The sequence below is a fragment of the Gobius niger genome (genome assembly GCF_951799975.1).
Source record: "Gobius niger genome assembly, chromosome: 4".
In the NCBI taxonomy this organism is placed as follows: domain Eukaryota; kingdom Metazoa; phylum Chordata; class Actinopteri; order Gobiiformes; family Gobiidae; genus Gobius; species Gobius niger.
In genome coordinates, this window is record NC_136855.1 from 16,713,614 (window position 1) to 16,738,532 (window position 24,919).

The 24,919-nt window shown below is 39.9% G+C and overlaps 2 protein-coding genes across 3 annotated transcripts in view; both read right to left on the reverse strand.

Annotated features, from left to right (window-relative positions):
* The window catches only part of ly75 (lymphocyte antigen 75), a 28,485-nt gene extending 24,654 nt beyond the window's left edge, over positions 1–3,831 (reverse strand). Inside the window, exons 1-2 of the mRNA XM_079555705.1 lie at positions 3,540–3,831; positions 1,191–1,565 (exon numbers count right to left, since the gene is read on the reverse strand). Of these exons, the coding sequence (XP_079411831.1) occupies positions 1,191–1,565; positions 3,540–3,630 (466 nt within the window). The 5' untranslated portion in view covers positions 3,631–3,831. The remainder of the gene's footprint in view (positions 1–1,190; positions 1,566–3,539) is intronic.
* A 1,109-nt stretch (positions 3,832–4,940) lies between these two features.
* pla2r1 (phospholipase A2 receptor 1) lies at positions 4,941–24,528 on the reverse strand. 2 transcript variants are annotated; one of them, XM_079555000.1, is made up of 31 exons: positions 24,251–24,528; positions 22,891–23,268; positions 21,822–21,995; positions 20,647–20,811; positions 19,880–19,993; positions 19,561–19,710; positions 18,813–19,001; positions 18,046–18,209; positions 17,850–17,960; positions 14,503–14,615; positions 14,262–14,431; positions 13,658–13,866; positions 12,561–12,706; positions 12,171–12,255; positions 11,960–12,092; positions 11,853–11,888; positions 11,470–11,630; positions 11,228–11,292; positions 11,043–11,146; positions 10,823–10,959; positions 10,594–10,711; positions 10,243–10,305; positions 10,166–10,212; positions 8,971–9,118; positions 8,349–8,584; positions 7,874–8,054; positions 7,311–7,445; positions 6,341–6,463; positions 6,086–6,262; positions 5,624–5,659; positions 4,941–5,365 (listed from the first exon to the last, which is right to left on the reverse strand). In XM_079555000.1, the coding sequence occupies exons 1-31, from the start codon at positions 24,390–24,392 to the stop codon at positions 5,157–5,159; spliced, it is 4,419 nt and encodes a 1,472-aa protein (XP_079411126.1). In that variant the 5' UTR covers positions 24,393–24,528; the 3' UTR covers positions 4,941–5,156. The 2 variants fall into 2 exon arrangements, with proteins under 2 accessions (XP_079411126.1, XP_079411125.1); XM_079554999.1 differs by having other exon boundaries at positions 10,166–10,305.
* Between the last annotated feature and the right edge of the window lie 391 nt (positions 24,529–24,919).

Here is a 24,919-nt window from a genome sequence, read left to right on the forward strand (position 1 = left end):
TCCAAGATCTTTTGCCCAGAAGGTACTTTTATTTTTATGATGATGAGTCTTTCTCATTAATAAAGAATATAGTAGCCCCCAATATTGTATAATCTTCTCCCCATATTATAAAAATAAGAAGGAAATAAATTAGTAAGACAACAAACCTCTACCTTATAAATTATGAACAAATAAAACTATATTGTACTAGACTAAATAAAGACAATGAATTACATTCATACTCCAGAAAGTATTTAAATTGTAAATTGGGTTTGCTAGTGCCACCATAGTCTTAGCAGATGTCTGTGGGAAACACTTCAATTAATATTATCAATAACGTCTCAATAGAATTTTGTCCTGTGTGAACAGATTATCAAGAAATGTAACATGTTGTGTCAATTGGTAAGGAAGTCAAGCGAGGTCACACGCAAAACAAAAGGAACTCAGGAAGTTTAACGCCATCTATTGAATTTTAGATTAGATTAGACTAGACTGTACAACTAATGAACAATACCACAACCTAAACAGCACTAATAAAAAGCCCTGTTTGCAGATACAAAAACATTTAGACACAACAAACAAGCTACAAGTAATGACTGAATTTAAACAAGTGCTGAACAAGAATGTGATTAAACCAGTTTGCTTTTGGCACACAGGCAGTAGACAACTGCTTTATAAAGCCTCACACCCGATACAGGAAGTGATTTCAGACCAAACTGAAAATGCAGTTAACTGGGCACTAGTTGTAATGCAATCAAATTAGAGGTACTTTCCACGGCAAAGGGATCCCTGTCATCATGAAACAAAAGTGAAATTACAATGGGTTCATAAACTGTTCACAGCTGTCTAGATATTTCCAATGGTAGAAGTCTAGGTGTATCATGGACAATGAATAGAATTTACATGGACCAAAATTTTAGGAATGTCAAAAACAGCAAAGATATGAATGAGAATTTTTCTCTCCAAATCGTCATATTTTTCTATCTTTTACGAGCCCACCCTGCCCAGATGCTGAATTGCAGCGAGAGGCAAACCATCCTCAGTTTGAAAACATCCCAGTACAGATGTTCGATTGAAAACTATCTCTGTTTTTCATCTAAGTTGTTATTAATGACTGAAACTTACTCAAAATTGTTTGTGTGTGTTATATTACTGTGATCAGAGCATAGGAAAGCTAAAATCTAGAATTTTAATTTCCACTGTGCACTTACTGTGGTAGGGCTTTTCACAGATGCTGTCCTGGGACCCTCCTAAAACCCACGTGTCATTAAACTCCTTCCTTGCGGTGACTTTGCCCTCAGCGGTCGCCGAAAGTCCCATGTTATAAACAGTATACACCAGGTTATTTCTGCATCTCCACCACAGAATCGGGCCCGAGTCGCAGTCAGCCAGCGACAGGGTCTTAGAGGGAAAGTTCAAGGCTAAGCACTTGGTCGTGGCCACATGGAAGAGGCGGTCGCCTGAACCCCACTTCCACAACTGGGACGTGCTGGTAGAGTCGCAGGAGGCGAGGGTCATCTGTGTTGGGGCTTCCACACTGATGCATCTGTCTGTGCCAGATTGCTGAATGGTGAAGATATCATCATCTACAAAAGTTACCAAGAAAAGACATAGTTTTTTACTTGAAGTTACAGTCAAACTTTTTAAAGTTACATTATTTTTTCGAGTTAAATCTAAAGTAGAATATGTGACCCAGAAATTGTTGCACATTGAATTAAATAGTAAAAAGATGATGAAGTTGATACAGCAGTGAATCTCAAACTGTAGTACAGGGAGGCCCCTTTTCCTTTCTAGTGTATGTGTAATTTAGAGAGAAATGTATGTATGCGTTGTTCCTCTTTTGGATCAGTCCTTCTTTAGACACGTAATCGTGGTTTAGTTTTGGACCTTATTCAGTTCTAGTTTCGGCCTCATTCAGCCCAAGTTTTGACCTGGTATAGTCCTCCTGTTAAAGATGTTTCTGTTTTAGTTTCTTTTGTGGCACTACATATATATATTTTCAGACAAATAAGTCTGAAAACAAAAATATTTCAACTTTTCATGGTCACTGTTCAATCAAAACAGTTGTGAGCAAGGTCTTGTTTATCTAATATAATACATTACAATCCAACAGCTGTTTGTGTAACTGCCTCCTATGAGTTTTCTGAAATGGGGGGAGGATGTCAGTGAGTGAATGTTTCCATTCATTTAGATTTCTGACAGTGTCTTGTCATGCTCTCCCACCCAGGATATGCCCCGTGAATTGTATAAACAATAACACAAGCAAAACAGGGTTGCATTAGGACCATGTCAGATGACAAATATCATATGTTTTTTGGTGTAATCTTTCTTTCTTGTTGACACAGTACATTCATCAGTAAAGAGAAAAGAATAGCATATCCAATAGTTTGGCACTTACATATTTACTGAAGTAGATAAACGTCAGTAATTAGTACATATACAAAACTTAAGAGGTAATTGTATGTCTAACAGTAGTTGTATTACACAGTACTTTTTAAGATAAGATAAGATAAACCTTTATTGATCTCACAAAGGAGAAATTCACTTGTTACAGTCGGCGTTCAAGAAGATCACTCAGAGTTAATAAAGTGCAGCTGATACAGAGATTATTGCACATGTTACTTCACAGTCTTATTGCACAGTCTGACAGCAGTGGGGATGAAGGCTTTGCGGTAGCGCTCCGTCCTGCACTGAGGGTGTCTCAGTCTGCCACTGAGAGAGCTGCACAGCTGTACTTGTGTGAATTTGTTTTGAAATATCAGTACTGTTACTTGAAGGAGAAAGTTGTTTGAAGTAATTGTGCGCCTTATAATAGGAATTATTTATTTGATGTATTTGTATTACCTGGAAACATCAGAATTTACACATGGCAAGTTTTTCAGTCAAATTATGGCAACAATAAACTCAGTACTCCAGAGCTCCAGTACTATTTTCATCATATACTTTTTTATTTTATTTCTGTTATTATTATTATTATGAAGTGCACATTAGTCTACCCACCTCTGCCTATTGCATACATAACGAGGATTATAATTTTCACTTTTGTTTTTAGGTCTTGCACATCATTACACATAAAAAAAGCACTGACCAATGTGAGTGATAAAAACTCATCAGCTGCATAGGCTACTGCACATATGCAACAAAGCAAGGAAATAAAAGTGAAAGTGCGTAGATGATCAAACATATCTTTCCACTGAAAAACAATATGGTTTCAGTTTGCACAAATAGAAGATAGCTTATTATTATGACAATAGATCAGCATTTAAACGGGGTGCTTTGACTCAGGACAAAGCTACTGGAGCAGGGAAGCGTGAGTGTGCAATTTCTCTGGGACACTTGCAATATGAAATGAACGGAAACAGTAGCCCTATAAGAGCAAAGTCCACATCAGTCAATCTCGTGCGAAATTCAACTGTAGATGTAGTAGCAAACGTAAAGCTTTTGTCTTTTTTGAAACTCGAAAGTACTACGACCCAAAGCAAGAGTACTCCGTTTGTGTTTAGACTGAGACAATTCACTTCAAAATCGCAATTGGAGCAACAAAAGGGAGGATTACTCACCGAAAGTTGCGACTGCATTTGAACCGATCGCCCAAAACACAGTTGTCTCCCACACAATCAACAAACAAAGGCAAAGTGCGGCTTTGGACATTTTCAGCGCCCGTCACGACCCCGTCCCAGGCGCTGGATTCATACAAGGTCCTGCAGTCTCGGGGCGTGGAGCTTTAAATATAGGTCGATCGATGACTGGACTCCAAAGCGAAAGTGATCAGATAGCAAACCTAAAGCCAGGCTTCCCACAGCTGTCAACCAACCCTCCTCCTGCTCGGTGTGTGCGCCTAGCGTCAACATTGTCAAGTGGCAAAGCTGAGCAAGGAACACGGCACTTCCGGTTTGATATTTCAAAATAAAAGCCCCAAGCGGATACACATTACCGCCATGACAACGACATCAGGAAAGTAAATAATGTCGATCTTATTGTTATTTTTTGTAGCTTAGACTTGAAAATGAGCATAACAAAAAGGTTTTAGTACTGCTTAGTGACGTTTCTTTGCTACCATATTTATTATATTTATTATATTTATTTTCTTTCCACTTTGGTGTAATTTATTGAACTTTACATGAAACAGGAACGTGACTAGACTTTTTTGGGCTGGCCCATGCACGAGGACCGGCCAAGTCTAAAGGAGATAGCCTTCATACAATTATTGTATTGAAGGAATACAATGATTACGTCCTTCAGGGCAGATTCAGGGGAAAGTTCGGAAATGTGCTTTTATACAAATCCCAGTGAAAAAAAATGGGATGATTTTCTGTGTTTGAAAAGTAAGAGATTTTTAATAAAAATAAGGGAAATGTAATAAAAGCTGTTACTGACCCCCATAGTCAGATTCCAGGAGTGGCCCGTGCGGTGCTAACCCAATAAAAATCTGTTCTTCATTGACATTAATCATATCTTTTGAAGGAACATAAAGTGAAAAAAGCTGACTAGACCCTTTCAGTTGTTAAAAATAAGAATTTTATTTGAAAATGTAAAAAAAATGTGCAAAGTACATCGTCTTGTTTTGCATCACAAAAGCACATTGGAAAAAGTCATTTTCTTCTTGAACACGGATAAAATTCAAAGTAATTCACTTTTCTTTTGCATTAATTACATCTTCATATCTTCCTTTCTAGAAATGTAATTTTGGTTGATTTATTACATGTGGATGGAGTGTGAGTATTTCAATTGTATTCTGTAAACGGTTCAAGCAGATCTACATTATTGATCAAACAATGCAATGACCGTTTGAAAATGTCTATAGTCTAGCTAAGTTCCCCTATATATAAATAAAGATCTCCTTCTTCTTCTTCTTTTAAGAGAATTGGACAAAACATTTCAACTGTACTTTGTTGGAAGATGATGTAGTTCATGGTACTGGGTTTTCCCCAAAGTTTCTAAGGGATGATTCACATGTTAGAGTTTGTTATTGGAAGTCAGTGTACTCCTATCCTTTAATACTTGTACCTTGTAATGTTTCATTTGGCAAATTAACAGTTCTTTTACATAAGCACACGTTTTCAATACCTATTTTTCAACTACCACTTTTCACCACAGTCCGAAGTAATTGCAGCTTACAGTGTCTGAGCATTAACGTTGTACCTGCAGAGGGCTTCATAGTGGAGTTTGATTGAGTGCTATTCCCTCAGGCGAGTTTCTAAGTCTCTGATTAGGACGTTTCCGTCCGACTCAGTAGCTTGAGAACTTGTTTGTCGATAATAGGCGCTTCCAACTCCTCGAAAAGGTCCCTCATTCCTTTTGTAAACAAACCAGAGAGCTCCAGCCAGCAAAGCAAAGACCACTACGGCCACCAGGACAGCAGCAGCTATAACACCATGATGTAAACCTAAAGTAATATAAAACAAGTTAATAAATAGTCATAATGTACTATTTTCATTATACATATGAATCACCTTTGAACAAATGCACTGAGTTAGGGTTAGGTAATTTAACAGAATAAGGCATTACTATACTGCCCTAAATAAGCACAAACAACATTGCATTGTCATATATATTGCTTTATCAGATAGTGCTGTATAATAACATTGAGCTAACGGTGGATATCTAGGTCTGTACCAATAACAAAAGGTATGTTAAATGTTACCGTTTAGAGGTTCTGCCTCCACTTCAACATCTTTATCTGCAAGGAAACACAATCATTCCACAGATGAAGAGGACAGAAGTCTGTATCACATGGCTAGACATTTAAAAAACATGTCAGTAAAAGTAGTACATCAACTGCATGATTATGGAATTGAGGACATGATATCCTGTCTCTATCTCACGTGGTGATTGTGGAAATTATATGATATTTTCAAATATGAATAAGATGTACTTTTTTAAAGAACAACTAACCCCCATACTAGAGCTTTTCCTCGCCCACATTCAGCTTTAGAAAACTGCGCCTAAGGAGGCGTTTCCGGTATGAGGAGACCACAAGCAGATGCACCAGTCTCATATTTATTCATTATATTGATTTGACAGAGATTTACACTTCCTGACATAATGACAATGTTTACTATAGTGCGGTGATTTTTATGATATTTCTGACATATACCGTACTTACGTGTCACAGTTTTACACACAAATCCCAGTTTTTCGGGGCACTGCGCGAGGTACCAGACCCCATCAGCTGCTTTGGTTGAAACACATGTGTCTGTGGAGAGTTCACTGGGGTCTGGAGGTTTGCTGGGCCAATTGGTGTACTGCATTGGAGTGCCGTCAACCCAGTTCAAACTATCAGCTGAAAAGAATAGAAGGTTTTGTATTAGATAACACTGCAATCAGGGGTTAGTGATATGAGTGTGTAATGGAGTCTTACTGTCGATACTGAAGAACATGCCCAACCACACGGACTGGTGAACGAACCCCAGAGACCACAGCTTCTCTAGGACGAAACGGTTTTCAGTCTCTGTCTCGATGGTCAAGACATCTGAGGTGTTCACTATTAAAAAAAAAGTTATTTAAAAAAAAGACTAATGTTTACTAAATTAGATGTAAACAGTAGTGACCCAAACAATAACTCAAGTAAAATGTAAGAAAAGGTCCTGAGTATCTTTTTAAACATGTTTTAGTAGTGTAATCTGAGAGACAAAACATTTCCAATGAAAACACCTTAAACTAGATAAATACGGTACAAGAAAAACTTTGCTTTTGTCATAATGTCAACATGAAGCTTTTGTCACAGCTTGTCCACTAAAAGTAGACTTCAAAGTAATATTACTCAAGTAGAAGTAAAAGGTACTGTGTGATTTAGACGTCTCTACCTCTAGTTACACACAAAAATGCTGTAGATATAACGTTAATGCCTCCCCAAAAGCTAAACATTGAAGCAGTTCCTTTTGTAACCTCTAGGGGGAGTTAACGCAGCATATTTAGCCTAGGCATTACTGCAGTACTGCAGTGACTTAAGAAGAATTACTATGCACTACTCACTGTCCCTTTCCAAGTAGCTCAAAGGCTTTCTACTTTTCAGCCTAAGGTTGATGAGTCAATTTTGAGATTGTATAGATATATTCCCATATGGTTGAATATATGAGGAAACTATGAAACATTTTTTGGTTTTTTTGTTAATATTTTGTAAATATTTTAACGGTTATAAACAGTCTAGGCCGGTGTTCCCCCTTAATGTCCCATAGTTACTAATCAAAGCACAAGTAGCGATCTGCTGTTTTATTTAGACCCCCTGTTTACAGCAATAAATGCAGGATTTTGGTTTGAGTTTGATTTTGTTTCTAGGCAGCAATGGAAAGGCATATTGATTATTTCTAATTACATACAGAATAACATACATTTTTGCCTGCAGTAGTCCCGGGCTTCTTCCAGTGGGAGTCTGTGCACCACTGGCTCAAAGTTGTAGCACACACTTTGAAATTTCACCCACGTCGAGGGACACAGCACTTCATTTGCACTCATGGATGTGATTACTGTGAGAGGAGAAAATCATGCGTATAATATAATGCAGAATAACTGAAAAAACATCAAAAAATGTGGTGAAAAGTGTACTGAAAATGTAAAAGTACTGTGAATGGCTAATACTATCCATGACATTATCACTAATGTATTCTTTGCACACGAAATCTGGCTTGTTCCAATTTTCTGCAACTTTGAGCAAACTCTGGGTGATATCCTCAGTAGCTATTGTTTCTGTATGGGGAATTAGTGACCATGTTATTGTCCTCATTCTGTCTCTAAAAGGTGCCAATATTGACCAATAATATCAGTCGGGCCCTAGTGTGCACTTCATCCGGTTAATCCCAAATTTGGTATTCTGTTTGTGGTCTGTTTTTTCATTGTGTGTTGTTTTGTTATATTGGTAATGTTGGTAAACATAGACGAATGATGTAGTACTAACTCTTCTCGGGCTCGTGACACAGTGCTCCGGGCAACGTGGATTCACAGTCCGCTCTCCTCCAGCCTCCGTTCACGTCGATGTAAACGCAATCTCCATTAATGAAGTCATCCTCGTCATCAGTGCTGTCCCAGTGAGTGTACACCGTGTCACTGCCATCTGACCACTGATAGTTGATACCACTCTGCAAGACAAATGATCAGAGGATTGGTACTGTAGAACATATATATAATCCAAAGTGCTTCACAGTCATATAAAATTACAAGAAGGCAGGTAAAATCAATCGTATTGCCTAATTGACAGATTAGATTAGACTTTTACTGGAAATTGGAAATGCAACTACAGTATAAATATGTTTTTACTGCTGGGTCTACATTCAACAAGCTTCTCGTGAGCCAGAAGATTTTCTTTTGGAATACCTCATTCAAAAACATCAAAAAGTGTCCACAGAGGGTTAATTGTGTGGAAGTATACGTACATCTTGGCTGTACAGTCCAATCCAGTGCGGAGCCCCCAGCCGGTTGACGAGGACAGTGAGGAAAGCCTGGTGGTAGGCGTCTGTGATGCTCACTAGGTCTGAGTGTTTGTCTGAACACGACTGCATGGCGTCGTACCAACTCATGTTTCCAGACACGACTCTGTAGTTATGATCTCTGTACTCCACCTTCTCTTTTAAGGGGTGTCGGTACGAGTGAGTGGGGGATTTGGTGGTATCTATAAGTACAAAAACAACACTAATTATAAAAATTGATATACAGACAAAATCTTGCACAAACTTCACAAAAAATAAGCATTTTATGGTTTTGTTTTGATCAAGTTAAAGGTCCCATGAAATTTCTAGCCACTGCAGTCACACTGTTACTACCTGACTCAAGCACAAAGCAAAGAGCTCGCAGGTTAATGCCAATTGTTTTTGCCTCTAAAAGTCTGCACGGTCACTCAAAAAGGTGTTAATTCTGGTCCGAAATGCCGTCATGTGCCAGTTTAACATAGAAACTGCAGTTACGCGTAAGACCTGAGGTGACAGTAGTGAGTATAAAAATAGCAACTTAAATCTCTATTGCCTTTAAACAAATAATATTTAAAACAGTGAGTCTTACCTTGTGGTTTCTGACAAACAAAACCATAGCCCGACGTGCTGCATTTCTCATCGTACCATTTTCCCGTGAGGTGGAAATTGTGATTATTCGACATGACTATGCACAATGGTTCAGGCTCAGGGTCAAATCCATGCAGCCAGTCATCCTCCTCCGAGTAGAAACAACACACAAACATATGATTAAGCCAAGTTACCAAAATAGAAAGAAATACACATATTAAAAGGAATAACGCAATTCCAAAAAGTTCTAGATTTAAGGGAAATGTAAGAGTCCCCCATTGGATAATTACTGCATGTTCACCAATATTAACTTTCAAACAATTAAGTAGATTGAATAACCGGATCCTTTAATATATTCCAGGAGTTGGCTGACCTCATTCTTGGAGCACAAAACATTGCAGTAATTATTCAACAGGGAACTTTATCCTTTGTTATATTGTGCAAAGTGTACAAGAGCTGCAACTAATGATTATTTTTAGTTGACTAGTTAGATCAGTCAAGTAGTTAAAACAAAGATATTATTTTTATTGTGTCCTTCAGATTATTATAAAATGTGTATTGTTCTGGTGCTGTTTTGATCATAGACATAATATTAATAGGCTACGTCTTGTCATTTCTCCCTATTTGCCATAATATTCACGTTCGAGGGGGAAATCATGGCGGCTTTACAGACTCCTCCTCCCCAGCTCTGACTAGCAAGTTCCTAATAAGGGCATGAGGGCGGGATCTTCACTGTAGACCCAGCCCTCGCATGACGTGTAGTTCGCTTGTAGCCACGCCCCCGCCATTAGCTCTAATGCTAACAGCCTGTCAATCAAAGTCCGGCCCTCAATAGTATACGAGATTTCTAAAATCTTTATTGCGAAAACCAGCTTGGTCCCTGTTATTGTGCCTAACCCAGCGTTATCATGGGAGCAATATCTAGCTGTAGAAAGTTTAGGAAAATTATGCTTTAAAGTTGTTTTTAACGTGTCTAAAGTGCTATGCTTGCTTATGGAAGACTAGCTTGTTCTGCCGCCCATAAGGAGGTACTGCAGCAATATCGGCCCCTAGCGCTGTGGTCGTAAAGCAGCGCAACCAGTGGCCATTGTTTTTGATCTAACTCCCACATAGCCTTTGTAGGAATACACGTGCCCTGATGTACAGCGTATATAGACCAGATAACAATCACAAAAAACAAGCTTTTTTATATTTACTGTGATATGGCTCTTTGGTTCGACCGGGGACCAGTTTGTGTAGGTGACTACTTTCCCGCTGGTCCAGGCCATAGTGTCATCATTCTTCAAACCGATCCACACTCCCACAGAGCTGCCCTGGAGGAGCATCGTGATGTAGGCTGCCAACAACCAGGACAACAGCGCAGGGCATTAATATTTCAACATCTGAGCAGAAACTATTGTAAGAGCATCTCTTGGATTAAAGGCTATTGTTTGTTTCCAGAGTGTGCGTATGTTGCTCTCGCAGATTGGGGGACAGAAGCCGGTAATTCACTTACATGGGATTTTCAAAACAAATAGAGAATTCTACAAATGTCTTATCAGATCATCCATTTTAGTCGTATATATTCATGGGATTTAAAATGACATCATGACACAGTGGAGCTTTTAAATTACACGTTTTGTACCTTGTTCGATTTCATTTTCTATTGCTACCAGAGTCCCTCCGAATGCGGAACAGATGGACTCGGCATCAGTCCAAGTTTTCCCATCCTCAGGAACCTCCGGGAGGTGAAGGAGGAGGCACTGAATTCACCAAGGAAAAATAAATAAATATCAAATCTTTTCAACAATAAGATTTTAGAATAGAGGTATGATTTCTCGCAGCATGATTATTAGAAGCAATGCAACGAAAACCTTGTGTCCAAAATACAGCCATTTCTCTGGACATGCCCCGATATAGTGCTGCTCCCTGGGGGTTTCCAACACCGACACAGTCCTCCGCTTACACACGTAGCCATGGAGGTCGCTGCACTGGCTCACTGACCACTTTCCTGCAAAAATAGCAAAGATGAGACGAGCTTAAACATATACGCTGTTAAAATGGTTGATGCAGTATGGTGTGGTTTGGGTTTACCTGTAAAAGAGGACACAGTGGTGCACATCCCAGTGATCTTGGTGCCAATGCGCATGACTCCCTCCGACCAGTTTTGAAACTCTAATTCAGTGCCATCAGTCCATCTAAAATCAAGCAACACAGATGTATCAAGGATGTATCACTATCTATGAGGCTCATGGGGGGAAAAAATGAAGAAAAGATACCGGACTTCGGTTCCAGGTTTGCCGATGGAAAGACCAATCCACCACTCGGTCGGACCCAGAGAGTACTATCAGTGGACAAAAATACAATATATTTTTGACTAAACATTGCTGTATTTTGTGACTAATTGTGGCTAACACTTCTAATCATCCAACAAGCTTGCGTACTCTATATATTTTTCACAAATAAGGTAAAGCCTAGAAGTTTTGTCCATGTTGTCCAGTATAAAAAGTATCAGCCTGACCCGTCGCAGGCGCTCTTTGATGAAGTGCAGCTCTTCTCTGGAGTGAATGGACAGCAGGTAGGACCCCATCATCTGACAGGCCAGAGACACCGCGTCCCAACTGAACGGCTGCTTGGCCAAAAGGTACTCAGCGCCTCGATAAAACACCCAGGGCTCACTTTCTGTTAGAGATATTTTATCAATGCAAAATACTAAGCATGTACCGTTATGATCTGTCGCAATCAGTAAAGAGGAATGGGTGGAGAATCACAACAAGTAAAAAGTAATCAACCTATAGACACGGTCAATCATTGTAGGACTGTACTCTTTGGAAATTAGTCAAATAAAGACCACTATTTAAGAACCACTGGTCTAAAATGATGCAATAAATAGTTTGGACTTACGCTCAGTGTACCAATACGGCTTTAGGAGTTGATCACCTAAAACAAAGTAATGTTAATATAAAATTGACAGTTTGGGAAGCCTGTGCATGTCACTGCTGTTAATGAACCTTTGTACATCTTGCAAATCCATTCATATTTTTTGTCACAGGGTCTCGGCACAAAACTGTTGGTCACATCACTGAACACAGCGCAATCTCCATCGGCTTCTCTGTTCTTATCTTCTATGAATGATGTCACTACCTATAGAAAAGAAGAAATATTACGGTTGTTGTTTTTTGGGGAGTGAAATATCAGTTTCCATGAGGGATTTCTTCTTACTGGGCTGTCGTCAGACCATTGCCACGATGTAGGATTTTCAGGATCTCTCTTGTTCAGCCCCATCCAAAACCAGCGACCCTCTGTGCTGGAAAATCAAATCAAAAAACAAAAAAATGTTGTTAATTACAAGTTCAATACAATTTTACTTAAACATAATAGTCACAAATTCACAAATACGCACAATTTTACACAATCAAGTTTCAAAGTGAAGAAGATTAAGTGTTCAAATTTGTATACACAGTAATCACCCAAGGATAACTCGTCTCGCACCTGGACCACCACACTTGGCCAGAGACCAGAGCACAAACAATCAAGTCTATTGATATATTGTTCAAGGCAATGTCCTCCACTTTGCTTTGTTTTAGTTAAAAGAACGAAAGATGTACCAACTCTTCAAACATGGTGCTGAGGAGGTGCTTGACAAACAGCTGCTCCTCGTAGAATTGGAAACTGGCCAGTTTAGCCCCAAGAGCCTGGCAGAAGAAGTCCGCCTCTACCCAGGAACGCTTGATCAGGACCTTTTCATCATGGAAGACCTGTATGACCAACAAACAGCAGGAATTGTGATGCAGAATGTGATATGATGCACGGTGTTAAAACTCAGTTATTGCAGAAAATTACTTGCATTTGAGTAAAACAGCTTATTTTCCGTATTGGGAAAATGTATTTGATCCATCATTCATGTTACTGAGGCAAACCTGTCAATTGCAATGTTGATACAAAATGCAGTGCCCAGGATGATTGGCCAATTTGTAATGTTTTAGGTTAAAGCAGTACTAAGTAACTGATGCCCCTAGAGGCCATAAGCGCCGCTGCAGGTGTCGTAGCATGTTACCTTTTTTAACTCATTAATTGTCCGTGATAGTTAATACTACGCTGAAAGAAAAGACAAAGGGAGAGAGGGAAGCTGTACACCCAATTACACAATGGAGATAATTGTTTTCTCTCAACTTGGCTTTAAATACTGTTTAAGTGGCACTAGCCAACAGTTAGCATTGCCCGTTAGCCTGTTAGCTTCTTCTTTGTGATTCCATTAGTGTGTATTGGTGACTCCGACCCGGAAGCAGCGAAGTTGCAATTGTGGTTTTCTGGCCAGAGACACCAGGGGGAGATGAAAGACCCCCCAAACATTCCATGAACACTTGTATTATCCCCAGAGGGACTACGGAAAGGATTTATTAGGGTAAACAAGTTACTTAGTACTGTTTTTTTAGTGGATAAAATCTAATTACATAAAAAAAGACCCAGACAGCGACTCATATCTTACACATTTACCCATACGTTTGTACTTTTATTTATTTTACCATTACAGTCTATTTGTTGCAAATCAAGCAGCCAGACCAAGAACTCGATTTAACTTGATACCCATTTAAAATAACAATTTATTTTTCATAAACCAGAAAGAGTCAGGGAGCCCAGTTAATGAAATGGCATATAACTAAATTAAACCGAGGGACTTCGAGGACTCCTTGCTCCCTAAGACTAACCTTAAAACAGTGCAACATCCCCGGTTGTGACTCCCAACCGGGGGGACAGGGGGCGTAGGCGTCTTTATGGTCCTCAGGCAGCGGAACGTCTTGATAGTTCTCTATGCTTCGTTTACACACGGACAGAGCCTTGAAGGTCTCACAGTGTTTGACCTCCCAGTGACCCAGGAAAGGGCCACCAGACATGGCAACACAGCCACCAACGCTGACTGGAGAAATAGAACAAAGAGGATTGAGCACATGCATAGAGCAAGTAAATTATGATATATATAATTAGTACATAATATCTAAAATAACTAAAAGTAACTAAAATGTAGTTTTAAATCTTGACAAAAAATATATGGTGCATTTATTTTTGATTATAAAAGACTCTGCAATATATTCAAGCATTGCAATCACAAATTTAATACAGAATCTGTTGAGATATGAATGTGCAAATTCCATCTTTAGTCTGTTTCTTTAAAGAGGAGATGTATTTATTTTTATTTAATTTAATATCCAATTTAATCATCTGTTGCCATGTATAATATTTAGATTCAATGGGGAAAAACATTGGCCATGACTTCTCTATTAATTGCATGATTCTCCATTGAACATGTGTTACCTGGTTGGTGCTTGTTCCAGTTGGAGAAGGTGAGGGGCACTTCTGTGTTATTGGGAGCAGTCCATCTGTAAACTCTGTTGTCCTCTTGGTCTCTGAGGCCTATCCAGTAATAGTTGCTGCTGTTGGCTCCTTTCTCTCTGAGCAAACTGTTGACAAAAGCCTGTTCAAACCTGTGGGAATTGGAAGATCACCGTTAAATACAATCCACCTCACTGGTTGTTTTTTAATTATGCTGAAGTACTTGTTTTCCACAGTGAGGAGAGAACCCTTGCAGTAATAGTCGCTGATTGCATCGCCAAAGAAATGTTCGTAGCTTGTCACAGTGTAGCAATGATGGCCGTGTCTTTTCCAACCCTAAAAATTAAAACATATATTAATGAGTTGATGAATCAGAAACGTATTCAGCCCTCAAAATGCAGGAATGTCATGTGACTGTAACCCATGAATTGAAAATGCTGACCTTTTCCTACCATTTTTGGCACCTAACTCAAGCAACAAGAGGTCCAGCCACTCGGCCCTCACCCAAATCACACCAAGTCAGGTTTTGCTTTTACCTTTGATAGATACTGACACTGTGTATCATGAGAGCTGATGACTAGTCGTACCAATCTGGCCCCTGTCAAACTCCTTTCAGTTTTGCACTTGCTTGTTACCACATAATCTCCGAGAACAAGCTCTTCACTAGCTGCAATTTAAAAAGCCAATGACAGGTGTTTTTCAGTACCTGTCAAAAATATTAGTAACAGCTGTTTCACACCACACGGACTTCTGAAGTGAATTGAAGAGTGAAGCCCTCTGCACAAAGGCTGCTTCAGTTCGCATCCTGTTTAGCAGATGAGAACGTGTTTTTGTGTACAATTTGCACGAGGAGGCGCGGCAGAGTCTTAAAATTAAGAATTTGGGGAGAATACTTTGCTATTGTATTTTAGTCACAGAATACTGAATAAAAGTGTATTTTGTAGCATATTCCATTATTTTGTCCAATCAGAGTGCTGTATTCAGAATACTTTCACATTGATTTACATTATAACATCCGCATTACATCATAACGCCCGCAGCCCAGAGTGACATAGAGCATAACTTTTCTCCGACTGTTTTGATCTTCGCTTATTGTTATGAATATGAAACTGAAATTTACTGATTGAGTACTTCAATGTATTCCTTTCATTCTAGGAAAGTAACTGTGTTATAAATACCCTTTACCAGAATGAAGTTCTGTAATACGTATTCTGAATACAAGTACTCAGTTACTACCCAACACTGTTAAGAATGGACTGAGGGAGCGAGGCCTCCCCCATAGCGCTCATCACATCACTAACTGAAGCTTGTTAAAGCAATTTGACTGGGTTTTTGGAGCCAGCTCCAATATCTAGAATAGGGCAAAAATAAAAACAGTAAAAGGATCAAATTAGGATGATGCTGTGCATGTTAAGACAAACATGTGGAGGTAAGAATGACAAGCCTGTGTTCAATAATGACTAGAAGAAGGGTAAAAAGGTTTTAATGCAAAGCCCATAGGAAGCCAGGAGCCTGGAACCTCCGGAGCCAGCTGCCGTTTCCTTATGGTCACCCAGAGAAGTCCATTCTTAATTTTACAGTCTATGGGCCAGCCGAGCGGCATGAGATGCAGCCTTTTCCTCTCCTAAACCAATGGGCGAGGAACGTTCTTCTTCTCTTTGGCCCTCACGGCAGGGAGCTGACTTTACTACCACTCCCTGGTGGCCAACAGAGACTTTGCACCTCGCAAACAAGCCTGCCTCCAAAGAGTTTTATTTTTTCTGAAAAATGCGGACCCATGTGACAACTCTGGGCTGGGTGTCATTTTTTTACCATGCTGGTTTTTATGCTGTAGAAATAAAACGTATAAGTCTTAGTCTTTGATTGACATGCCCTGGAGCAATGCGGATTGTAGCCGGTCCACGAGGACCGATCTTCCCACCTTTTCGTCTTTTTTTGGAACATGCTCTGTAGGAGGAGATTGGGCAGCCATCATAGATTTTCTCTAGAATGGAGTAATTAGTGTAAATAGGGAGGAATGAGCACAAGATGTCTATCAATATACAGTCTATGGGCAAAATATCTAATACTAGTTGATTGAAGCATAAGAAGTGTGCATCGCCACTGCATGCACCTTGTGCATGTTTTAAACATTAGAAAGAACAATGGCAGATTTTGTGGAGGATTCGAGACTTAATTTTTTTATTTTTGCAAAAGACTTCCGTTTGAACAAAACATTTAAAAAAAATAATGCACAGCGCACAGCGCATGTTAGTGAACATGCATGGCACTCATGCACGTAAATACACCACACTGGACTGTAGCCTTGGGCTAATTTGCAGCCATTGTCCCATGCTCGTACTCTCAAACACACTCTCATTCATCCTGACCTATTGTACATGTTTTAGTGCTAGGGTAAACCAGAGTACCCGGAGGAAACCAACACAGACACACGGAGAACATGCAAACTCCACACAAAAAGGCCCCGTGCAGGTGGGAATCAAACCCGGGACCGTCTTGCTGTGAAATCACAAACGCTAACCGCTGCGCCACCAATCAGCAAAACCAGAGGCAAAGACAACTCAGTTAACTTTTTGCCTCTTTAGATCAGTTCTGTGGGGAAATGCTCCCCTCCTGAAGCAGAATGGCTTCACCATATGGAAACACAGAGGCAGAGGCTGCAGCTGCTTCTCCTGCTCTCTGGCAGTGCGTACAAACACTGGTCGCATCGAGGCAGCACAACCGCAGAGCGTGCTCGGTTCTGGGATATGCGTGCGGTGTGTTGAAGCCCTAATGTTGCATATTTTATTGTGACATATTCTATTCACCAAAGAAAATACCATAATTGTAGCACCTAATTGTTGATTTATTTTGATTCTCGCCAGTGGCAGGACGCAACCAAAACAAAGTCGTCAGGGAAATATATGGCCTCATGTTACTGGGTCCAAAGTGGCTGTATGAATTACTGAAGGATATTATAGTAAACAGAGTTCAGATAAATGCCAGACAATACGTCAGCAGCTACAGTGGTGTGTGAATCAGCTTATTGTGTGACGAAGGGGGGTAACACACTCAGAAGTAAAGCTCTGCCTAGTACTGCACGACCTCTATGACTCCTTTGTGACTCCAAATAGTCACTAACTTAGCAACCAAGGCTGCACAATATACAAAATATAAACAAAACAACAACTTGAAAATAGTTCAATTCAATTAGTTAAATGTTATCCTTGTTTTAGTCCTGATTAAGTATTTTTCAAGTCTTGATTTGATACAATTTAAAAAAACAAAAAAACAATTATTGACTATTTTTATACTTGTATGTGTCTTAGAGTAAATGGTTTATATCAAAAACAATAAAACAGCTGGACTTGTTCATATCATGCATTTCTTGACAATAAACGTACAATCTACATCCATATACATTCTCTTTAGGACTGACAAGGATGGATAGGATTTTAAAATGAGGAAATTTGTGAGATGCCAGAGGGCAAGCCGAGAAGACCAAAGCAGAGATAAATGGAAAGTGAACATGAAGATTAAGGTGAGAGAAGAGAATGCAAAGGACAAGGTTGAGGTGTGTTGCACTCTTACCTCTGGACAACCTTCGTCCCATGAATCTGAAGGAGAGGCTGAGGTGCGCCCTCTTTTGCGACAGACAGCCGGATATTGCAATTGACAAGATCTCAAAAACCAGTCACCTTCCTGTAGCAAGATCATTGTGAATTTATTAAATGGTAACAATTTTCAGAAACTGTAATTTTCTTAAGGCACTTTTTACATTATCTACCTTTCTATCTGCCGTGGCACAGACGGAGTCGCCTGGGGGGATGGGAGGAGGCTGGTTTTGGTGCCACAGTGTTAAAGTTACTGGTGAACCATCAGACCATTCAACAGATGCAGATGATTCCTGCTTCCAAAGGCCAATCCACATCTCACTGCTGGAACCATTGACTAGGGAAAAAAAATAGTTTAATTACAGAGTTATTTATAAACGACTAGCACTGTATTCATGAGCGTCGATGTTTATTCCCAGTGACCGAACCATAGCTCCTTATTCAGCTAAACGAGTGGCATGTCCACTTAAATTAATGTAATGGACCTATCCGTGCTTGGTGTTAGAAGAGAAGAAAGACAGTTCTTGTGGTATAATCAAAATCTACAAAGTGTCCAGAAAGAAAGAACTGCGGAAATGTAAGACGTGGAGGTTGTGACCCTTGGGAGAGCTAAGTCAGCGGGCCACAAAATGATACTTTAACTACATAACTTTCCCCAAAACTTATTTTTTATTAAACGTACATGCTTACTAAATGTATTTCTTCATATTCAGTTTTAATGTTGAAGATCGCTGAACAATTCTTCTTTAAAGCTTCAAGAGAAAGAAAAAAACAATTGCTCTACTCCAGTTTCAATAGTGTTTCAAACTACAAACCCAGGACACTGATTGTGAAGAAAATGAATCACATTTCTCAAATTGTTGCGACAACTGGATAATTTGTACTCATTGTCTGTGTATGAGATGAATAAAATTTGCTAAAAGCAGTCAGAAAAGCTTACAATTTTGCAGGACACTGAGGAGGAATTCCACTTCTGACAAAGACTGAATGCTGGCGAGGCTTGCCCCTTGATCTGCACAGGCCTGAGCCGACTTCTGCCAGTTAAGTTCTTCAGATGTCACGCTGTAGCAGTAGCCATTGTGAGCCAGCCAGCCATCATCGCAGTCAGTGGGAACGTACTGCCAGTTCTCTTTTGGATACATAAGGAAAAAAAATATAAAACAGAGGAGGAGAGGATGTAAGATATTTTACACGCTTATTTTAACATTGTTGGCGAAATTGCTCAGCGCACAGGGGAGAAGAGGGTCACGGGGCAGTCTCCAGGTGCACAACAGCTGTTCAGACCAACGGCTCAGGCTGATAACCTCATGCACTTTTGACCCGCCTTCATTCTTTGTTCATTCCACAGAAATATTAGTGGAAATCAGTATGTAAGGTGCGAACGTAGTGCAGCTGTTGTCAACATTGCCAAAAATGACATCATTTAATTTGTATTCTAATATTGTATAATACTTTTTATTTCTAATTGTAAGTTGAAATATACTGTATTTATGATTTGGGTGAGGGTTTTATCATGAAAGGTTGAAGGTGGATCATAAAACTGTACATTAGTTGAGAAGATATAGCAGGGAGATATTTGCAGTGTTTTTTAAGGGAACGCAGTTGATGTCACAGGGTTCTTAATTAGTAACATGCTCAATATTATAAAACAATTTGTATACTATCCTGCAATACCCAAGGCCTCTTACCCAGTGGCTCCACGGCGTGAGGGTCTCTGGGCGTCTTCTTGCAGATGTACGGCAGAGCAGACTGACACTCCAGTCCCTGACACTGCTCCTCGGGGCCTGGGTTAAACACTCCGCACTGGCTCCTCACGCTGCGAGGCTTCGGAGGTAACGCTGGTGAGTGGACACAGAAGACAGCCTATCAAACAAGCACTGGTCGCACACTTAATTGTTTTTTGTAAACAATCAAGAGTGATTTATTGCCTTGGTTTCATTTTTTATTGAAGAGGCAGCAGCAACAAGCAAGAACATACTGTATATGCCTAAACGCAAAAAATTGTACCTGCGGTAAAGTTGACCAAAGCGAGAGGAGACCCATCAGACCAGTGCCATCCTCGACTGTCTTTAAGGTGATTTAGACCAATCCACACCCGCACCCCAACACTAGCCAGGCGATCTGATGCCAGAAAGAATTGCAGCATGTTTAAAACATAAATTAAAATACACTGGCCATACCAAAAGGTTTAAAACAGGGGTCTACGAAATAGCGGCCAGCTGAATTACCTGAAGGGGCTTGGCGTTTGGTTACATTTGAAAGGGTAACAATGCTTTTTGCCCTGTCCCTATCAAATTAATATAAAATAATACATTAGAACTTGAAAGATGACTGAAATATTGTATAAACTACATGGATGTCCAAGCAACATGGACGACGCTTTACAACAAGGCTCTATGGAGGAACACAGCCCACAAATTCTATAGCATTACTTGCCCTCATGTGCAAATGTTGACTATACTACACCACAATAATCTTGCGCTATTAATATTTGAAAGCTAAATTGCTTTCTTCATTCCCTGAATTAAATGCTTTGCTGAATACCAACTAAACCACCACAGAGACGGATTGGCAACTACAAGGACAGCCAAGCACCACATCTACCATAAGTTTCCATGTTGCTTTCCAGGTCTGAGCAGGTGCATGCGCAAGTTAGAGAAAAAACTCTGCTCCTCAATCTTTCCGAAACCACATAAATTCAGGACAAGTCTCAAATCAGCCCTGTTTATTTCATTATGACTCATTATAGTAATCATTATGTCCATTGTACGTGCCTCTGATGTACTGCAGCTCTGACAGGCTGGTGATGCTGAGCAGGTTTCCTCCTTGGGCCTGGCAGGAGGAATGCGCCTGGCTCCACGTCACAATGGTGTGTAGGTTGAACTGGTAACATGCCCCCAGCTCTGCATTCGACTCCCAAAATGTGTCACAGGTGGAATCTGAAAGTCAAGGGAGGACACAGTCAGGAAACATGTTGGTTCTGACATTTCAACCCCCTGCTGACATGATCAAGCTGGTACACAATATAGATTTCAATTTCACAGTGCAAGTATTAAAGTACATTCACTTAGTAGTCCTTAAGTGAACTCATGCCGCCTGTTTGGAAAATCCTGCTTATAGTACTTTGCTCTTTTTTTAATTATTATTATACTTGAGGAGCAGACTGTGGACTCTGGAATGAGCTTCATCTATCCCTGCGCTTTCTCAGCTTGGTTGATGGTTTTAAAAGGCACCTGAAGAGTTTGTTTTTAGGCATCAACATCAGTGTGTACGAGTTAATAACATCCAATCCCCGTTCAGAGCCACCTCGATGGGGGCGCCGCAGGGGGCTATTTTGGGACCCTTGGTTTTTAGCATCTCTATAGTATATATGACCTTCCTAGAGTGTGCTGATGCGTTGTATTGATGCAATAATGTAAAAAAAAAAGAATGTGCAAAAGGTCGCATTGCACTGGTCAGCTCCACCTCCTTTCTCTTCCACCTAATCTCTGTCTACTCTCATTCTAGAATTTGAAAACATTGACATTACAATCAAGAATATAATGTAGGCCTACTTTTTTGTTCTAAATGAGGATCGGTTTAGGACAGAGAGCTGTCTGGAGGAAGTGGATTGTTTATTTTTGCTGGCAGTGCAAACCAACACCTCCACATCCATCAAATATCGCTCAGTTCCAAATACTCTATCATCAACAAGAGCTATTTTGCTGACCCCAAACCCAAATAAATAGGGAAGCACTGAGAAGGAGGTAAAAACCTTTCCCAGACTAAAAATGCAGCAAACCAGTGTGCTATTTATTGTGGTGATCTACGAAGGGAGTAGTCGAAAGGAAATTGCTGATTTAAAAAGCCAACAAAAACATGGACTCTAAGGAAAGTTCAACGGTTCAGTTCTTGCAAATGTCCAGACGTGAACACTGGTATCTTGATCTACCTATTATGTGAAGCCTACCTTGAACTGGACAGAAGCCCCAGCGCTCGTCTTGGTCGTAGTGAGTGGAGGTGGCACACCAGGGCAGATGGTCCTCGCGCCCCTCTGTCGTGCACTCGATATACCATTTGTTGTTGTATTTAAATGGAAATACACAGGGCATCCCATTTGCATTTCCCAAAAGTGTGTGTATTTCTGGAAATATGGATAAATATAGATAAAGCTTGTTAGATCACAATGGAGAAATTCACTTGTTTCATTCAGCTCTCAAGAATAACACTCAGAATAGACAGGAAATGTGTAAACAATTAAATAGTAAATAGAAGTATCTTATATACAATAACTACCAAAAAATATTAAGGGGCAAAAAGTCTAATTGATAATCCATATTTTCAATTTTTTATCATTTATCTCAATTAATGTGCAGTGGCTATCTTTCAATGTTTTTGAATTGTCTTTCAGAGGTAACTAAAGTCTTCTGCTGCATCTAAAGGTTTACATTTCACTGTGATTAAAAAAGTGCTTGTTTGAGCACAGAGCTGCATTAAACAAGAAACAATAAGAAACAAGAAACACTGAATTACGATAGGCTATTACAATATTTACAAAATAGCAAATTATCACTAGTGTCAGATCACAATTTTCCAGATCACAGTTATCTTTGATTAAAAATTGGACATCGGCTACTTGAGTGTGCAATGCTGTTTTTTTGATTTATGAAGATCTGCACCTCTGAGAGTACTTCTGGTGTGCGTCGCTTTATTTTCTCACGAAGTATAAAAGGGAGTCAACCACAGCCAAGTTTTGGAGATGCTATACTCCTGCTATACTTTCCTCTGACATTGGACACTCAAAGCATCAAATAACTACTCACTCACAGTTAGGGCAAGATCAATGAGGTGTCTTGCCCAAGAACACAACAACAGTAAACAACGGGATTCAAGCTTGCACAAATCTATATTGTTGGTTATTTTTCTTCTTTTCTTTTACAATACCTATGTCGCTGCGTAAAACCCCACCCATTAACATTGCCATCAAGTTGCCATCGTCAGTGCCCTCTCTCTCTATATATATATGTATATAAACTCACCTTCATGGGGATACGAACACGGCCCTTCATTGTAAGTGCCGTACCTCCTCCATTCGTGGTAAGAGTTCTTCTTTGCCACCACTTCACGTCCGGATACCCCTAGTTTCCAAATGTATGGCCCAAACAGGGCATTTTCCTGACAGCGCCACCACATGAGGGGGTAAGAAGTGTCACACTCAAACATGCCCAGTGTGTATGATTCGTTGATTTTTAGTCCAAGACACTTGCTGGTCCCAAGGTTGAAGAGCTGCTGCCTGGAAACCCACTTCCACAACATGAAGCGTGTTGGGCGCTCACAGTCCTCCAGCAACAGCTTGTCCTGGCGCACGTCTATGCACCGATGTAGGCCCTTGCTCTCCAACGTAAACAGACCCTTTTCTAGGAATTTAAACACATACATATGAGACACATGTTGTGGTCAAAGGTGAAGGCAGCTGTTTAGAAATTCTTCAAAAATCTAAAAAAGATGGACGTGGATTAAAAATAGTTTTGCACTTCAGTAAAAGCAGACATTTGTGGAATAAGACATTTGTGGAGTAAGACATTTGTGTGCTGTTCATATAATAATTATATAGTTGCTTTATCAAATGTGTACAAGCACGATGATAGTTTTCATTACAGTGACAGTATTGCTTCCTGAAAGTTTAGAAACTAATCCCCAGGAAGAGCTGTGATGATAGAAATGTGTTAGTGAGGAATGAATTTGGGCAACAACCACTGCTCAGGTATAGGGCCTTTAAAAAGCAAAACTTTTAGTACCAAGGGAAACATATAAAATAATCCATGTAGCCACTAATCCTAATGAGGATTATAACATACTATAAGGAATTGTATTTATTAAGGACAAAACTAAATGGTAAAAAAGGGACATTTTACAGGCATTTGCTTTCTCAGTTGTTTTTCACAGCCTCAGGTTACTCACTGCCCAGTAAACCAGGCAGTAAATAATATGTTATTATCATGTCTGCTCCTGCAAACCTCAGCTTCATCATCGCGTGTGACCACCAGTGTGCATCATCACAGTTTTTGTACAATCTCTAAGGTTCTGCTCTGTCTGTCCACTCCAGATTTTTTGTCACAAACTAGCTTTTGTGACGTGAATCCAGTGTGTCCCTCAGTCTAGACCAAACTATCTCTCCCTCTTCTCAAGGGACTTGTGGGTTCCTGCTTGGTATTTCATTCACTTCTCCGGCTAGTAAACAAGAAGACAGATGCGGGAAAGTTATCAGCCTGTGTTTACCGAGAGATAAAGGCTATACCTAATCGTCTGTGTTGACAATGTTGCTGTATGATTTCAACAGGTTTGCATTAGCCTTGGTTGTTTAAAAAGTATCCAGAAGTTGCACATCAATTGACTTACTGTAATGCTCCTCAAGTTGCTTTTTGTCCAGGGCTTCTCCGTATCCCTCGGTGTCACAGACGCTGCCCTTGGCCAACAGCACAACGGCGCAAACAGTGGCGAAAAAAGCCTCGCAATCGATGCGCCAGGGCGGCCGCAACATCGTTTCACTGGTAAATGAAGTTATAAAGCAAAGGTCCGTACATTCCTGAAGTCTGGAGTATTTTGGGCTCGATGTTTTCTTCTCAGAGAGTTTGGCCGAGTTGTGTGTGTTTTTTTTTTTTTTTTTTTTTTTCCAGCAGGGAACCAGAGGAGGAGCTGCCTGCGCATGGACAGGGCTTATGCTACAGGCGATTCAATGAGCTGCATGCGCCATGAAGAGCCAGAGGAGTGCATATGCGTTGAACTTTCAGACTTATTGTCCAACCACACTACTTGCATGCCATACTAATGCACGCCATTTGAACAATCTGCAGGGGAGCTATTGTAAAGAGGTTAATATTTCATTGTTTTGTAGTTAGTTAGTTTTGTTTTTTACCGCAAAATAAAAATACTTACAATAAGTTTGCATTTTGTTTTCATTATTCAACCACAAGGGGTCATGTCACAACAAGACAACGTTTTTGAAGTGTAGGAAGGGTATCTGGTGCAAATTACACAGTAAAAGACAAAAAAAGCTCCAAAGTAAAT

Bases quoted from the DNA above. Each gene is read 5' to 3' on its own strand.
- pla2r1 (XM_079554999.1), bottom strand. From the start codon at position 24,392: ATGTTGCGGCCGCCCTGGCGCATCGATTGCGAGGCTTTTTTCGCCACT. The intron at 9,119-10,165 runs GTAAATATAAAA...TTCTACTCGGAG, and splicing joins AACCAAAGAGCCATATCACA to GAGGATGACTGGCTGCATGG. The intron at 8,585-8,970 runs GTAAGACTCACT...TTGTACTTATAG, and splicing joins TGTTTGTCAGAAACCACAAG to ATACCACCAAATCCCCCACT.